The following is an 18,641-nucleotide window of genomic DNA, read 5'->3' as shown; positions in this document are numbered from 1 at the left end:
TATATATATATATATATATATATATATATATATATATATATATATATATATATATATATATATATATAGCAGACGCTTCGCTTCCTAGATTTTTGGAAAATGACGCTTCCGCGTCCCCGCTTCGTGCAACATTGGTTAGCAGGCCCTTGATCGGGGAATAAGATCAGAGAATACTAAAGCCTTAAATGGTCATAACTATAAAGGGCCTTAAATGGCATCATTCCAATGGATGTACGGTACGGTATTGTACCAATTGTTTGCCAAGTGCAACCATTTTGGTCAAGAAGCATGCTGTCTTGCATCAATCTAAATATTTGTTCATGAGCTTTGTTTGTCTATATGTTTGAGAATGGCAGCTATGCTTAGTGTTAGGGTGGTACCACCAAGTCTAAACAACTCCTACCTAAGGTTGATAATGTTCTGGGTCACAATCATTGGTATTATTCTTTGTAAGCTCATGCAACCTATAGATATGTTGCATAATCAATTTGGTAACCCTTGAAGCTTTGACAATGCTTTCTATTGGAATAAAATGACCATACTTAGTCAATTGATCATTCACCACAAAACTGCTATTTTTTCCTCCCACTAGCAGCAACCCTGTGATGAAGTCTAGGCTGATGGATTTCCACTTTTCACTAGGAACAGGCAAGGGATGTGAATGTCCTGGATTCTGAATAGTCCCTGTTTTATTCCTTTAACAGGTTTCACATGAGGTAACTGTTTTTGTCACTTGTCCTTAATCCCTTTCCCGAAGAATTTAAACATGACAACATGACTATTAGTAGGCGAGGAATGATATTGTATGAAAACCCTCATTTTAACTGAGTTGGATACAACTGCACAAGAAAAGACGATTCTTATAAAAGACCAGTCACCAGATCATATGAAAAAATACCATTTGTCCTCTGTTTGTGCCCTTTCAGGGGCTTGTGTCATAGCAACAACCCTCTCATCTTGGGTATATTTAGCCAATATCTATCATTTCCACCATCGTTCCACTGTAGATATTGCTCTTAGTTTTAGAATGTGGGATAAAGAGTTTACGATTGTATTGCTTGCCTCCTTCATGTCCAGAATTTCAAAGTCAAAATATTGTAATTCTCACCCACTTAGTTTTCTGCTTGCTCAATTTTTTTGTGACAAGGAATACTTGAAACTTTGGAAGTTTATAATGAAGCGTTGCCCCAAGAAATATTGTTTTAACTTTCTTATCCTTATCATAGATTGATAGCAGCTTATCCTTATCAGTAAACTTCTGATTTTCAATGGCAATTGGCTGCTGATTTTGCATGAGGACAACTCCTAGGAAGGTGCCAAATGCATCACATTTAGCCAGAAAAGGTTGTGAGGATTTTGGGAGTGTGAGTATGGGGCTGGAGGTCAATACCTTCTTCATATCTTGAAAGGCATTCTGTGCAACTCTTGTCCATTTGAAATTGTCCTCCTTTGTAAGATCAGCGAGGGGTGCCATAAGGCCTCCAAATTCCATAATAAATTTTCTATGTAAGTTGCATAGTCTATTAAACCCCTTTCAATTGTGTCACATTCTATGGAGTGGGCCAACTAATATTGGCTTGAAACTTTGCTAGATAAACTGATTCCATCCTTACCTATAATGTGACCCAACTTCCAAGTATAAAGTGCATTCTTTGAAAACTCGCACTTTGATTACTTTGAAAATAAAGAGTTAATTCATAGGAGTCATAAAACAATTTTCAAATGATGCAAATTCTCTTCAATACTTTTGCAATAAATGAAGATTATTGTCAAAGGATATCCACCTCATCTTATTTTGGAATCAGTCCAATACATTGGTTAGCGCAAATAGCATCACATGAAACTGACAGGGGCCACAATGAGTTCTAAATGCTGCCTTGAATAGGTCACATTCCCTCTCACTTACGAGTGATATATAGATCTGATATCAGTTGTTGTAAATACTTATGCCCCACACAATTTGATGAGTAGGTCATCTATATGAGAATCTATTTTGAATGGTCCTCTTGTTTAATTTGCTATAGTCAATGCACATACGGAAGAGCCATCCTTCGTTCTTACTAAGAATATTAGGGGATTCAAAGGACTTTTACTAGGTACTATATGGTCCATATCTAACTAATGGTGCACTATTTTTCTATATTGTCCTAAAATATTCGGGTACGTGTATGGGGAACACTGAATCGTTTGGACCCCTTGTACCAGGGCAATGATGTGTTGTTGTCCCCTCTTTAGTGGCAGCCCATGAAGTAGATTGTGGAAAACCCATGCAAATTCATCCATCAATTGCCACACTTTCCTATTGTTGCTAGTTTATGCGCCTTTACCTTAACATGCAAATCTTTCATGGAATTAAATTGAAAGATGAAACATAGTTTAGCTTTGACAAACTGTTGTCATTTCCTTCCACACTTGAACTGTTTTGTCATTTTATTTGGGAAAATCCTTGAAAGATATGGATATAAATATGTCATTAACATTTAGTATCAAGAAATTAACGTGTGAAGAAATAAGTTGTTAATAGTGAACTGTCAACGAACAATAACGTGTGAAGAAATAAGTTGTTAAGAGTGAACTGTCAACGAACAATAAGTATTAAGTTATTGAACTATCAATGAAGTTAACTTATTGAAATGATCAAGGAACAGGAAGTAATGAAGCTGAACCATCAAACAAGTATTGAACCATCAACTAGTAATGAAGTTGAACCATCAAGGAACAACAAGTAACGAAGTAAAAGAAGATGTTATAACGGAGCAACCTCCCATATTACTCCAAGGGTATAACCTTCAATTAGTTCACATATATTAGCATAACTCTTCCATACTTATGATCTCTTATTTAAAGAATATAAAATAAAGAAGGAAAAGAACATAGTGGATGTGGGATTATTAACATGACTCTTACATATCATGGCAAAGGAAAGGAAGGCAAGCTCATTTTGGAGCTAGATTAAATGAATAAGGCAAAGTTGGTTGCGAAACAAATCTCTCTCTTGGACAGCACATTATCAAAGGAGACAGTTTCAAATATGTTCTTCCAACCCTTGGTCCCTTGTTTGTTAGGCTACATGTGAACGCATTGGACAATGGACATTGGAAACACGTTTTACTTCTGTTGCAGCTATAAATTTAATTACTGTAACATTCAAAGATAGCCGGTCATTGAAAGATAACCTGTTTGGCAGTAGGCCCCAGCTCTGAAAATAAGTACATTACAGGTACGGGCTAAAAAATTTAGAGATGCATTAGGCTTCACTTTGGACTTGTCTAATGTGGGAGTTGGAAAGAAGTGGAAGTATTTTGATGTGAAAAGTGCTGTCTTTTCATAGGCTAGTATTTCAGAAACACGAAAACGTTCTTCATATGATTTTGAATTCTAGTTTAAGATTACTACCTCATATTTAATATAGTCGTAACTGGCAATCACATAAGCTCAACAAGCTCCTTGTGAGTTTTAAATCTTTTGAGTCAGTGCCATATTTAAAGATATCCCAAAATATTCCCGATTGGAAATGACATATTTTAAAGTCAGGAAACATCAATATTCCTCGAAACTCAACTTACCATTATTTTTGACCGGCGATGCTGGTTCGTTACATTGTTAGTAGAGGGAGATTGGTCTGACTGTTGAATAAATAGAGCCCTTGGATTCTCCCTTGGAATGAATATTGCATTTGCATCAGAATTACAAAGTGCTTCTTCAGACCCATTGTAAAATGATACCTGAAACCCACAAATAAAGATAATAAATAGATAATAAATTAGTGGAATATAGAACTGCGAAAACTAATATAGCCTTTTTTCGGGTTAGGTAGAAGATCTATGTTGATGTTATGTTTTCATTGTGTATTATAGGAAAAGAATCGGTTGATTCTAGTTTCAAATTTGGTATAACCTTTTTACGGGTTAGGTAGAAGATCTATGTTGATGTTATGTTTTCATTGTGTATTGTAGGAAAAGAATCGGTTGATTCTAGTTTCAGATTTGGTATGTGTATTAATTTTTTTTCAATTATATTTCTTTCTAAAATATTCAGATGAAAAATTAGTATAGTTATGTTTTTTTTAATATTTAAATGAAAAATTAGTATGGTTGTGCTTTTTCCAAAATATTTAGATGAAAAATTAGTATAGTTATGTTTTTTTTATAAAATATTTAAATGAAAAATTAGATTGTAATTTTGAAAAATTTAATTGGATTTAAACTTATAATTTATAATTTTTTTATTAATATTACATCTTTAATAGATGATTTAACATATTGAATTCTTTTTTAATTTAAGTTTTTCCTATCTATAAAATTTGAAATAAAAATAACTTTGAAAAAAAATTGATCACTTCAAATTAGAAGCTTTAAGCATTTGTCTACCACATTTTATAATTGAAAAGTAAGAAAAATTTACATGATAGACTAAATAATGATAGCTAAACACACTAAAAATAAATGTTCAAATGGAAAACAATTTATCCCTTACCTTGGGACTATCTGATTTAAAATTGTATGTTCGAGATCGCATGTGATTCCTCGATCTTTGAGAAATATGTCTTGGAGTTAATGAAGATATCTTCCTTAACTGAAGAGTTTTATCAATAACCTATCAAAACATAGAAGTATGAAGTTTGTTATAAGATACAAATACAAAATTGTAGAAACTAAAACTTAATTATAACTTGATGTGAGTGCGAGGAGGATATCAACATTTGTCCCAACTATTTCAACTACACTGAATTAACTTTTTAAACCAATTTTATTTTGCTAATTCATTCATTATATGTATCTTATTTTTGTATTTTTAAATGCCTTACCTAGTATCCTTTATCTATCATCATTCTGTTTTGATGAGTATTTTTTGCTTATAATGTATGCCTTTTGCTAACCCTTTGACCTCTAACATTGATGTGAGTTTACTAAGGTCATGCCATTGTTATCAAGCTTTAGTTTTAGATGGTTGTTAGATGTTCAAAAAGTTAAACTAATTCAATAAATACTAGGTAAGTGAATAGTAATTTTTGGTATTCTTTTTCTCTAAGAGATATATCACTAAAATTTTATTTGGAGAATCTTGCTAGTAAGGTTGTTTTTATACATAGTTATACACATATTATGCAAGGTTATATTTTAGAATTTTGTTTGCAACAACAATGTAAGGCCTCTTAGTTTCTCAAATCTCACGGGGTGTCTCTTGTTTGTATTTGTCTAGAAAAAGTGTACTAACATGTTAATATCTCCTTTTATAAAATAGCTATTTTGTGAAGAAGATTTTAATTATTTGACATTTTGATGATGAGTGAAATGTTCACTAAAAAAATATTGACAACAAATCTAATTCAAATAGAATAAAAAATTAAATGAAAATAATCTTAACTATTAAAATAAGTCCAAAAAATAGAACAATTAAACAATTCATATATCAAATTGTAAATGCCTCCATTTTAATATAATAAATAAAAATAATAATCTAATTTCAAAGTCACAACCCAATGTGTATTCCATCACACACAATATTACAAAAATAAAAAATAAACATAAATATTTAAAATACTTTAACATATAGATATAGCCATCATAATCACTTAGGGACACATTTATTGACACTTAGAAACACACACACACACACACACACACACACACAGATATATATATATATATATATATATATATATATATATATATATATATATATATATATATATATATATATATATATATTAACTTTTGAACATTTTTTTTGTCTCGGGCGTTCAAAAAGTAAAAACACACTTAGCTCAATGTTAGGCATCTGTAAGATGTGTCCTAAAAGTGTATAATCCTAGAACAATGAAAGTATAAGTGTTTGATATGTTGGACACAAGATACATAGAGGGAAGAGAGTGTCCAATATCCTACATTTAAACTTCTATGAGATAAACAAAACATTAACATTTATTCTACCACGTATTATCATACTGGGAATTTAAACCATATTATGTTCAACCATCTACAAACAATTTTATTTCAAAAACAATCTATTGCCCTATTTGTTTATTAAAAGATTTGCTTTAGAGGTTAAAAATGGTAAAAAACTTCTTTTGACATTATGTTAACAAATGGTCAATATACAATTAGTTAACTTGGGAAAAAATGAGCATCACATTCAAGGAAGATAAATACTCAAAAACGAATATAGGAAATTAGTTTATATGTTGAAAGTTTAAATGGAAGCGATATCTAGGACCTTGATCTTATGTAGACCTCGTCATTACTCTTAAGTCTTATCCATAATAATTTGGATCAACAATAACCCGAGTTACTTGCAGGTCATACTTAATGAGAAAATGAATCAATCAACTCACTTTGACTTAAGTTTAAGTTAATAAATTGACAAAATGAAAAATTCTCAAAATTTTGTTAGAAACAAAATGCATGTTGTCAAGACCACAATGATTTGTTTTCATCATTGTAACTGGCAAATGTCCAACAAAAGGCTTCCAAATAATTTTAAATCACTCCAACAAGGCATTTTCACACCAAAATCAAGATTGAAAGTGAATATTTCAAACAAAGAGTGGGTTGTCAAATGGAAATAATTGTGAACATCAAATTCAACATTTTTTTAAACCCCCCATGTAACAACACTAGGTAGGAAGTTTGTCTTTTTCTTCTCATACATGACTCTAAAGTCTATAGTTTATAGTTCTATGGTTTATCATGGTCCATTTTGATATTATGTATTTTTTATGATTGTGTTTTTTGTTTTTGTTTTGGTGCATATGGTGGAGGATGCTACATATATTACATTGTAAATCAAGATTATTATATATAGGAGTCAAATAGCTTTTAAACAAGAATCCCTCGCCTACATGAACAAGTAGGGTTATTTAGCCTACATATCAAAGTTGACTAGGTCAATCTTGAAGACATGTAGTAATACACTAAAAGAACAAAGCATGGCCTTAACCATTATTACAAGTACACTACTAATACATATGTATGGACCATGGCCACATGTACAAATTACACAATTTCAACATCCCCCCTTGCATTGAATAGGGGGCCATGAAGAGAAGTCATTACAAAGGATTTACTTCACCCATTGAATGAAACAAGGGGATATGGATGAAAGTATTTATAACATAGGATTCACTTCCCCCCTTAATGTTGAGTAAGATGCCGATCCACCTCCCTTAAAGTTCATATGGTTTATACCAACATTGTTCCACAACTTAGTGATGATGGTGTCAATAGAAAGTACCAGCAATGTTCCACAACTTAGTGATGGTGGTGTCAATAGAAAGTGTAGTGAAGTTAATGTTGATAGTTGGGCTTTTGAAAGCGATGAAATATAAAGCATCTAGAGTAATCTAACATCGTAAAAAAAAAAAAAAAAAAAAACATTGCAACATGCTAATTGATTGAAGGTACAAAGAGTGGCTCAAGTTGTCCTTGACATTGAAGTGGCTAAAAATAGTACTCTAATAAAGGCCAACATTATAATGTGGAAAGTACAGATCCATTGCAAAAAAGTGAGATTCATCTGTGTAAGATTCTATAAGTTGTGTAGTGAATCATGTGGACCTGTGAGTAGAATCTACATTAAAGAAAGCACATAGCTCCCTCAAACAAATAGGTGGTTGTAGGTCCACAAGTGTAACTATGAACCAAATCTTGAGATAGAGCCTCACAATTAGTGGAAGCATCCATTATAAAACTACCAACTCTTGGAACATGAAAAATGCTTCCAAATGTGGTGTAGTTGATATCAACACATCTCAAAACCAGTGAGGCCCAATATGCATAGTATGTGCACCATAAGAAAAATCCTCAATAAGAAGGTATAAAGAATGGCTCAAGATATCCTTGAGGTTGAAGGGTTAAAAATTGGTACATCTAATAAAGACCAACATCATAACATGGAAAGAACAAATCCATTGTAAAAGACCAAGATTCATTCTTGGAAGAATTTGGAGGTACTGTAAGAGATCTTTTCAACCTATGAGTAGAAGCTTCATCAAAAAGGGTAAGCAAGCACATAGCTTCCTCATATAAATAGATATTATGAACCGAACCCTAGGATATAACATCACAATATGTAGAGTGCATCCACTACAAAACAAGTAACCCTTGGAACATGAGAAATGCTTCCAAATGTTGTAGAGTTGCTATCAACACATCTCAAAACTAGTAAGGCCATGAATAGTGCACCGCCATATGTGCACCCTAAGAAGAATTTTCAATAAGAAGTAAAGGAAACAATCGAAGAAAATCATGAATAGGGTCTCCATCAAAGATTGTATTTATATCGTAAGTGTCATATAGACAATATATTGGAATATTTTTTCATGTACTTGATCCAAAAAACTTGAAATACAAAATTGATCAAGGATTTGGCACAATAGTTCAAATCCATATTTAGAGTGTATAATTAGATGTGCATTATAAATTTTGTCAACATTGTTATCTGGAAGATCCCTAATGCAAATTGTTCCTCCTACAAGCACTTCAATACATTAAAGGCAAGGAAAGAAAGACTCGAAGATACAACTCTTCATATTACAATCATTGCATATATAGTTATTCTATATTGCCAAAATGTAAGTAGCTCTATTGAATAGGGGAAAGATCTATTATGAGGTCATTAGGTTTAACATAGAAGAAGGCTTCTTAAAGTTCTTAGGGAATTCTTTATAGAGACTAAAGAAGAAAATAGTACCGTCCAAGAAAATTGCATCATATTTTTTTGTCTTTGTGGTAGCATAGGACTTAGCCAAAAGCATAACCCTATAGAAATATTATTGCAAAGAATGAAAAAGAAGATAGAGTTGGATTTTGAACAGATGAGAAAAAAAAACCTAAGAAGGAAGCATCAATTTTCTAAAGAGGATAAAAATCCTTAGAAATACATGAGGAACCCTAGAAGAGCAACACAATCTAAGAGGGTTATTAAGCATATATATTAAATTTGATTATAAAGAAGAAAAACCATGATTGCAATTACTAAGGATAAATATGGATGGATTGTGGCCACTTTCACATATTACATCGATAATTCCAACACGATCTACATATTTCATAAAAGTAGCAAACTTGACTAATAAATGGATTGTTGAATCTGATTAACACACAAAATATTATTCTAAATGGAATGTTGTGTTCATCTCATGAAAAAAAACCACCAAAAGCATTGGTTTCATAAGAAATAAATGCTTGTTAAGAAGATCACATCCCACATAATACCCTTACTTCCCATTCATCCTTTTCTCTTTGAACACACAACTTTGTAATGTAGGGGAGAAAATAGAGAATATTAAACTCAATGACAACCCATCACAACCCAAGTCCAAGACTCGTTGGCCACTTCACAATCCTAAAGACATGCTTAACCAATTTAGTCTTGTGACAAACCACACAACAATTAGTTCTTAACCTATTGTGATGCAATTAATCCTTTACTGCTAAATTGTCATGAAAAAATGACCTCCAATTAATTAAGTATTAAAAGAATAACAAGTCTTCAAAATATTAGGAAACATTTGGAGCTACCTTGATTTGTAATGTTGAACATTCCACTTATAGTTAAGGTGATTGACCATTAAACACATTTGAAATCCTTATTTTGTTACTCCATAAATGGCTATTCATAATACCATTTGTTGGGGGGTCCATGAATGTCCAAACCTAGTTTCAATAAACCATCTTTTTAAAAATGTTTGGCATATTGTTGTAAAGATACGTTGGTCAACTTCCTAAAGCCTTTGATAATGATTTAGAGCTCATCGAGAGAGCTACATGCCTATGTTTTTGTCCCACTAATCATCCTACACGTGAAAACTTTTATTTGCTAACCATTTTCTAGCAAGGGAGGGACTAGCAATCATCATTCTAATTCCATCATGCAAGTTTGAATTGATTATGTAGATAAATACCATCCTCATGCATAATCCACATAGTCTTGCATAGATTTGAAAGGATTTGGCCACAATGATGTTAGTATAGAGAAATATTTGTGATTTCAATTTGTAACTTTGAAATTTTCAAACGATCTAGTATAGATCACAAGTATGATTTTATGTATAATCATTAATTTTCCGTGTTAAACTATGATGTCTAGATTTCATCATTGATGTTGTAAAATAATGTCTATTCTAATGTTCGAATGATGGACTTTTGATGAATGGATACAATGTCTAATAATTTCTTGTCAAAATTTAAATATCATAAATATATTTGTATCTCTTAGTTTTTTTCCAAGTTTTTGTTGACCCTTGTGTGTCTATGTTGACTCTTCGTCTTTCCAAGTCATTTGAGTAGGAGGTAGGTTGCTTTATTCTTTACTTTGAAATCAAGAGACTTTGAAATGAGTAATAAATCCAATCAAAATTAACTAACTATAACATCAAGATTCAAATAAATCATTACAAATATACTTACAATCTAATCACATAATCCATGTGTGAAATATTCAAAACAATAAAATCCCTCAAATAGTATTGTTTACTAAACCCTCTTGGTATTCATTGCATTACCATAGCTTCCATTTCATAAAGTATGATGTGAGGTTAAAATGGTAGTCAAATATTTAATAAATTTGCTTCGCATAGAAGTGAAAACAATTTTCAAGGTAAATAAAAGGAATTTTGAAGGAGAGTTAAGTAAGTAATGTTGAGTTGATTTGCTACGACTCTAACAACAAACTCATTCTAAATTTCCAAATTTGTTAATAAATACAATGTAGGTCCTAGGCTTCTATGGTTTTCCATGTGTTTGTCATTCTTCCGTGTGTTGGAAAGCTAACAAGTGAAAATATCCAAAATGCACCACTAAACAAACCTCAAATTACACGAGATATTGGAACTTGTGAGAAGGTTTGTGAGGGAGAAGCGAACTTGTATGAACATCAAGAACTTGAAGAGGATCAGCCGGAACCAAATAATGAGAAGGCAATCGGGGGCAGCAGTCGAAAGCCAACTTCCACAAGATCAACTGGGGCATGTAAACCCAAATCAAGCATGATACCATGGGTCATATTGAGTGATCCAGTGATTCAAGCGCACAGGGATCATATGACAGAACATGCGATCATATGCAAGTTTATGGGGTTATGGCCAACAGAGAGGGCGCTACATGTCTAGATAAGGAGCCATTGGAAGCCAAAGGGGGAAATACACTTACATCTAGGTTCTAAGGGCTTCTTCACAGTGGTGTTCACGAGCCTAGAGGATAAAGATAGGGTGTTTGAAGGAGGGTCATATTTCTACGCTGCAGCGGGACTCTATATGAGGCCATGGATGATGAATTTTGTCCCAGAATGTGAAACATTCACATCGGTGTTGGTATGGATAAGACTATACTCCCTTCCTCTGGATTATTGGTTACCAGAATCTTTGAAAACAATAGGCAACAGGCTGGTACATTTTCTAAAAATCTCAGATGGGACTCTAAAAGGAAAATACACTTCCTTTGCCCGAATATGTGTGGAAATGGACTTATCTGGAGCCATTCTGGAAGCGATAATTTTAGAAGTATGTGATGAAGAATGGGTGTAGACGGTGGACTATGAGCACATCCCAATTCGGTGCCGCAAATGCCATGAGCATGGGCATTTATTTAGAGACTGCCCAATAAACAAGATGGAAGGAAATGTAAAATCTATTGAGGATAAAAATCACGAGGGTTTCACCAAAGTTGGGAGCAAAGGGGAAGGAGGCAAGCACCCACAAAAGAAGATGAATGAGGATCAGCATTCAAAACACAATCAGTTTAAAATCCTAGAGGAAGAATAGGGCAACAAAGAAACTGTCTAGGATATGGAGCAAACAAACAATGAGAAGGATAAAGAAACTGACATGGAGGACATCATAGTAAACGACCAGAAAAAGGATGATCTACCAAGTAGTATGGAAGTAAGTGGGGACCATGAGATGACTCCAAGTGAAGCAGGAACACAGGACCATGAATTACAGGAAATTTTAGATAAGGAAAATCTCGATCTAGAAAATTTTTTGGAGCAAGGGATGACCATAGGAGTGGAATCCCTACCTAAGGAGGATTATGACAGGGTGCAACAACTCTTTCTTTGGAGATCACAAGCGAAGAGTGCAAGAGTCAAAAGAAATCATGATAGCCCGGAACATAGTGGCGTCAAAATGTGGATAATGTACATGCACAATCTTCAAAGAACTCAAGAAGGAAAAGGGGAAGAAAAGATAGAGTGAACTGCTAAACGAATGTGGAAAGCTACTGATTAACTCAGGTAAGATGAAATATCTTACCAACTATTCCTTCAATAACCTTTCTTAATGAAGCTTACAACCTGGAATATTAGAGGTATAGGAAATAGAAGGAAATAATGAAATCTTAGTAATATAATGAAAGACGAGAAACCAGATATGATTTTTATTCAGGAAACGAAATGTTCGATGGACAAGATCAGAAAGATTCACAGTAAGTGGCTAATCAAGTATGAGTATCTAGAGGTTAAATCATATAACTCGGTGGGGGGGATTCTTATGCTATGGGACCCACTTAAATTTGGGATCTTGGATGCTGAAGCATCAAGGAACTATCTTTTTGTGGTTTGTCAACCTGTAGGTGATAAGGAAATATACATGATCACAAATGTTTATGGACCTCAAAGGAAAGCAGACAAACTCAATCTTCTCACCTCCCTTGAGGATCTAAGAGCAGGACACCCCAGTATGCCCTGGATAGTTGTAGGAGATTTCAACATGATAAGATCTCTCTCAAAGAAAAAAGGTGGTATTAGATAGCTAGGAAGAGACTCCATGGCCTTTTAGAACTTCATAACAAAGATGGGGCTTGTGGATAGAGAAACAATAAATGGAACTTTCACTTGGAACAACAAGAGGGGAGGAGACTCTCAAGTCACCTCCAAACTTGACAGATTCATTATTTCAGAGGACCTTTTTCTTATAGGCCTTGCCATGACAGCTTCTATTCTACCTTTTGGAGGATCAGATCACTGGCCTGTATAGCTGGAAGCCACCTTCATGGGTGAACCAAGAAACAGACCTTTCAAGTTTGAGAATGCTTGGCTCACTCACCCCAATTTCAGCAGTAATATTGAAAAATGGTGGAAAGAGGATCTGAACATTCAAGGCACTAAAATGTACATGCTCCAACAGAAGCTCAAACACATCAAATCCAAACTTAAAGTTTGGAATAGAAAAGATTTCGGTGATATCTTCAAGGCCAAAAGAGAAGCTGAACAGAAGCTCAAGGAGATCAATTAGATCAACATCACAGATGGCTTTAACGAGGAGAGGCAAAAGTAAACTGACTCTTTGCAAGAAGTATGGGAAGAGTGATACTTGCAAGAGGAAATCTTCTGGAGACAAAAATCAAGGATTTAGTGGATCAGAGAGGGAGGAAGGAACACAAAATTCGTTCATAGATCCACAATGGCTCACAGGGCACACAACAGAATCACAAAAATCAGAGATTCTCAAGGAAGAGAGATTGAAGCCCGTAATGAAATGGAATCAATCCTTGTACAACACTTCCTCAACATTGCAGAGGAACCTCTAGAGGATAGATCCAGGTTCATTGACCACTTTACTCAATTCATCCCCCAGTTGGTCACTAGAGAGGACAACCATAATCTCAATAGGCCAGTGTTGGAAGAGGAGGTCAATGGAGTGATCAAAGAAATGCAAAATGAAAAATCTCTAGGCCTGGATGGGTTCAATGTAGACTTCTTCAAATCCTATTGGTATACAATCAAACAGGATATCCTTGAGGCTGTGGAAGACTCAAGAAAATCCAAAAAGGTTCTGAAGGCTCTCAATGCTACCTTCATAGCTTTAATCCCAAAACAAGAAAATGCCAGGACTCTGGATGGTTTTAGACCCATAGCCTTACGTAATGTGGTGTACAAAATTATTTCCAAAGTGATAGCCAATAGACTTAACCCCCTTCTACCTTCTCTCATCTCGGAGGAGCAAACAAGCTATGTGGAAGGAAGACAAATCCTCAATAATATCATCCAAGCTCATGAGGTGGTGCATTCTTTCAAAAGAAACAAATATGGGGGCATGATCATTTAGTTGGACCTTGCAAAAGCCTATGACAAGTTAAGTTGGCCTTATATAAAAGCAATTCTAAGAGCATACAGCATCGACCAAAATTGGATAGGATGGGTTATGGCACTTGTCACCACAACCAATTTTTCTATACTACTTAATGGAGTGCCATCAAGAACCTCCATACCCTCCAGAGGACTCAGACAAGGAGATCCGCTCTCACCTTTCCTCTTCATTCTCATGATGGAAGGGCTAGGCAGAGCAATTAAAATGGCAAATGTTGAAGGACGCATTCAGGGTATCAAGCTCACCTTGGATGGAGCGGCAAACACTCATCAACAATTTGTGGACGACACTATGCTATAGGGCATACCCACAGTCAGGGAAGCCAGAGAGATTAAACAAATCTTAAACGACTTTGCTAGGGCAACAGGCACAGAGGTAAACCTCAACAAATCCAAAGTCTTTTTCTTTAACACTAATATCGCTATTCAGAGAAATATTACTAGAATTCTTGGTTTCCAAAGGGAGCAGCTACCTTCCAAGTATCTGGGAATACCTCTCACTGACAAACCTCTCAGCAAGAAAGTATGGGAGCCAATATTAAATAAAGGTTAGAAAATGGACATGCAGGGCACTAAACTTGGCAGGGCGCCTAGTGCTCACACAAGCAATCTTGCAGGCAATTCCCATCTTCATGTTTTCAGCTCTTCCAGCTCCTAAAGGGATTAAGTAGCAAATTCGGAGCATTAAAAGCGATTTTCTATGGGGCAGAGGAGAAGAGAAAAAGAAGTGGGCCTTAGTTGTTTGGGACAAGATATGTAGGCCCAAAAGCCATGGTGGCCTGGGGCTTCAAGGCTCTGAAACCCTTAATAGAGTTTTGGGAGCCGAACTTTGGTGGCGTTGGATTAAGGAATCGACAGCTCCTTGGGCTAAGATTTGGAAGCAAAAATATGCAAAGCATTGGCAGGAGAAGGATCACATCAAAATGTCAGGGCAAATCAGAGGCTCCCATATTTGGAACCTGGCTTGGGAAAACAAAAGTTTAGTGCAGCAGCATAGCTTCTGGGAAATTCAGGCAGGAAATCTTGCATGATTTTGGGAGGACAACTGGCAACAAGAACCCAATATATATAAGGAGGAATTAGCGGCTCTCAAGCGTGACACAGATAACAAAGGTCTACTCATGGTCAAATATTTTTTGGACCAGGACAAGAATAATGGAAAATGGAGGAAGTGGAAGGATCTAGGCCACAATGATGAAAGTCCTATGAACACCATGGAAAAAGAGCTTAACCAGGAACTAGAGCATAGAAGGATTCTAGTCTCCTCCCTACTTGACCAATTGAGATGGGTAAAGAACACTGAAGGCAACTTTAACCTCAAAGAATCTAAATAAGAAGTTATAGGATTTAACTATAGAAATCCCAATCAAGTTTGGAGGAAACTTTGGTAGAGCCCTACTCGGTGAAAATAAAAATATTCATCTGGCTAGTGCACCAAAGGAAAATCTTGACCTGGGAGAATCTCCAAAAAAAAGGCTTCATTGGGCCTTCCAAATGTTACCTATGTGGCTGACATGAGGAAACGATGGAGCACCTTCTCAACCTCTGTCCTTTCACATCCAATGTCTGGGACTGGGTGGCCTCAATCTTTAGACAAACAAATAGGGATGGTCTCAACATCTCCAACACTTTGAAGAATTGGAGAAAGAATTTTTGAAGGAATGAAATTATTAATATAGCCAGGATCCTAGTTCCAGGCTTTGTAATTTGGAAGTTTTGGAAAGAGCATAACAATCGGATTTTCAAAAACAAAGGTTGAAAAGCCCAAAATATCATTGAGCTAATTTTAAAGTAGCTCAAAGGCACAGTTAGAAGCCTGTTGAGCACTCTGCCTAAGGATCCTCCTCTGCCCCAAGAGGTGAATATTATACTTCATTTGGGCCTATAGTCAATAATGCCACAGAGATTAATGAAGGCAATAAACCAAATAAATGTAGACATCAACATTTGGAAGCCTCCTCCTTAGGGCTTTCTAAAGGTTAATGTAGACGAAGCCTCTAAGGGAAATCCAGGGCTAGCTAGCTTTGGGAGTGTTGTCAAAGATGAATAGGGTCAGATAAAGAAGACTAACCATGGCCACTTGGGCAAGACCACTAATAATATGGCGGAGCTCATGGCACTTGAGCAATGCTTGGAAATCTTGTTGGACTCAAACTTACATAATGTCATCATTGAAGCGGACTCGGAATTGATCATTAAAGCATCCAAGAAAATATGCAATGGCACTTCTCCAGATAAAGTATTGAAGCATTGGAAGCTTTTGCAAGTCTTTCAACGAATCCACTCCCACTTACAAACCTTAAAAATAGTTAGTTTTGTCCATGTGAAAAGGAAAGCTAACATGTTAGCAGATTGTCTGGCGAACGAAGGAGTCATCAATAGGGATAGGGATTGTAGGCCTGATTGGGACTTGTTAACCGTAAACTGTTGGAGGATTGCCTTGGTCAGGTGGACAAGGATATGGAGCTATGGATGCACAGGAAGGATCGAAATGACTCAGGGGACATGCGAGAGGATAGGGCACCCTAAACTGGCACCCCTTTGTGGTTCTGGCTATAATACTCATCTCAATATTACATCGGATATGTGGTGAAAGAACTGGCTATGGAAGCCTCACAAGATCGATCTTCCTTTGCCCAATACACTATGTGGAGGTTTTGATGGTGTTTGGGGTCACACAGAGATTCTGAATAAGCGACATAAGAGCTATCCGATTCTCTTGATCAATGGTTATCACTCAGCGAATGAGCACGCTAATTTTTTTGCAAAGAGCTCGATTCTAAAACCTCGAGTGGTCTATTAGGTAGGGTCTAAGTGGTTTCCGGTTTCTTGGAGAAAGGCTCCGATTCCACTCTATGTGTGACATGTAGTAGCGAGAGGTGAGAAAATACCGCTTACATCGGGTGGTTATCGCTCGCGCTACTTTTCCACCCGATATTGGCGTAGACCGTTGTATCCTTATCAGGTGATCAACAGTGTTGGATGGATCGTGCACATTGGTTTGGTGTTTCGGATTCGAAAATGTTTAGAGGGCTAGCCTAATGGTTTAATCTGATCCGGGAGATAGGTTCATGTGTGTGGGCTTGGGGTGGGCCCATTCTCAAAGAGGGTACTTTACATCCTGGCAGTACGAATTGCAAGGCACTTGACTCTTCAAGATTATTAGAGTTTTTTGTTGGTATTTGGAAGCATTTTTGTGGACCCTTGGTGGAACACATGTGGCTTTTGTGGGGACCTCGATTCGGTGGAACCGCTTAACAAAATGTTTAGAGTTTCCTTGGGTTTTTGACTGCTCGGTCAGATAGTCTAATATCGGCCTCTTGTCCTGTACACTGCTCGCCCGTGGGGTGTGTGGTTGTTTTTTGCCTGCATAGCTGCCTGTTGACTGCTCACAGAGCTGGTGTGGCTTTTGTAAATTATGTATCATTGGATAGTTTAATAGAAGGTACCACTCTTATCAGATGAAAGAAAAAGAGTAAGTAATGTTGAGTCATTATGCATGTTAAAACCATGTTCTATGATACCATGAGAAAAAGAATATAATAAGCGCACATCTAAATTTTAATTGCTAATGAAATTTAACAACATATGCATCCACTTACTTGGCATTACAACAATCTCAAACTTACCGGCATACTAGCAATGCCATATTGAATGGAGGGAACCTTCCCTGGACTTCATTCAATAAGTATTGTGGGTGTTGTTGGAAGAGTCCCGAATGGATTTTCTATAGGTATTTGAGATGCAACCATTTCACTGTGTGTACCACTAGACCATGAAATAATAATTTTATGGGCAGTTAGATGCTAATAGACTACTAATATGATGCATTTTAAACACAATGCTTATACACAACTAGCCTTTAAAATCAAACAAAATAGGATTTAACTCACTGGTGTTGATAGTTTTTCTCACTAGAAATCTGCATGCATGTGCCATGAAAACCTATTGTAGCCATTGAAGTGGCCACAAAAAATAATCCACAAAATGATCAGAATATTTTATAAATCGTATAAAAAAAGATATCGATCCCACCAACATTTTTATTTTTTAAATTTAATTACTAAAATTAAAAATAATTAAATATTTACATCTTAATCTCAAAATTTTTAAACATCAATAAATTTACATCTAAACTTGTTTTCATCACTATTTATATTTAACAAATCTAAAATTAAAATATATCTTTATTTAAATATCTTTACATACCTGAATTAACTTGGTCAAAGGGAAATCTACCAAAATTATGGTTGGGAATCAATGGTTGAATGCCACTAAACATAGAAGGCTACAATCAAATTCACAAATGGTTAGAGTAGCACTTTCATTTGAATATTAAATAAATTGTACTTAATGCTTGATAGAAGTCTAACATGATGTGAACCTTGCAAAGTTAACTACTTTCAAACTGCAAATAATAGTTTATTTAAATGGATAATATGACAACAAGAAAAAGGAATTAATGAAGTACTAATAACAATAAATTAGAAGGAACATACCATTACTTGTGAAGTGGTAGCAGGTTTTCCTTTTGACATCAATGATGGAGTATTGTT

General features: G+C 35.3%; 1 protein-coding gene across 1 annotated transcript; it reads right to left on the bottom strand.

The window, feature by feature from the left end:
• Positions 1 to 3,061: 3,061 nt before the first annotated feature.
• LOC149149946 (nuclear pore complex protein NUP98B-like) lies at positions 3,062 to 17,847 on the bottom strand. The gene is made up of 4 exons (XM_089442636.1): positions 17,715 to 17,847; positions 4,477 to 4,596; positions 3,567 to 3,725; positions 3,062 to 3,199 (listed from the first exon to the last, which is right to left on the bottom strand). The coding sequence occupies exons 1-4, from the start codon at positions 17,718 to 17,720 to the stop codon at positions 3,062 to 3,064; spliced, it is 423 nt and encodes a 140-aa protein (XP_089298762.1). The 5' UTR covers positions 17,721 to 17,847.
• Between the last annotated feature and the right edge of the window lie 794 nt (positions 17,848 to 18,641).

Source organism: Pinus tabuliformis, chromosome 9 (assembly GCF_031772625.1).
Source record: "Pinus tabuliformis cultivar Carrire ecotype Pingquan chromosome 9, CPIR1, whole genome shotgun sequence".
In the NCBI taxonomy this organism is placed as follows: domain Eukaryota; kingdom Viridiplantae; phylum Streptophyta; class Pinopsida; order Pinales; family Pinaceae; genus Pinus; species Pinus tabuliformis.
The sequence above is the reverse complement of the archived record's forward strand: the minus strand, read 5'-3'. Positions and strand labels throughout refer to the sequence as shown.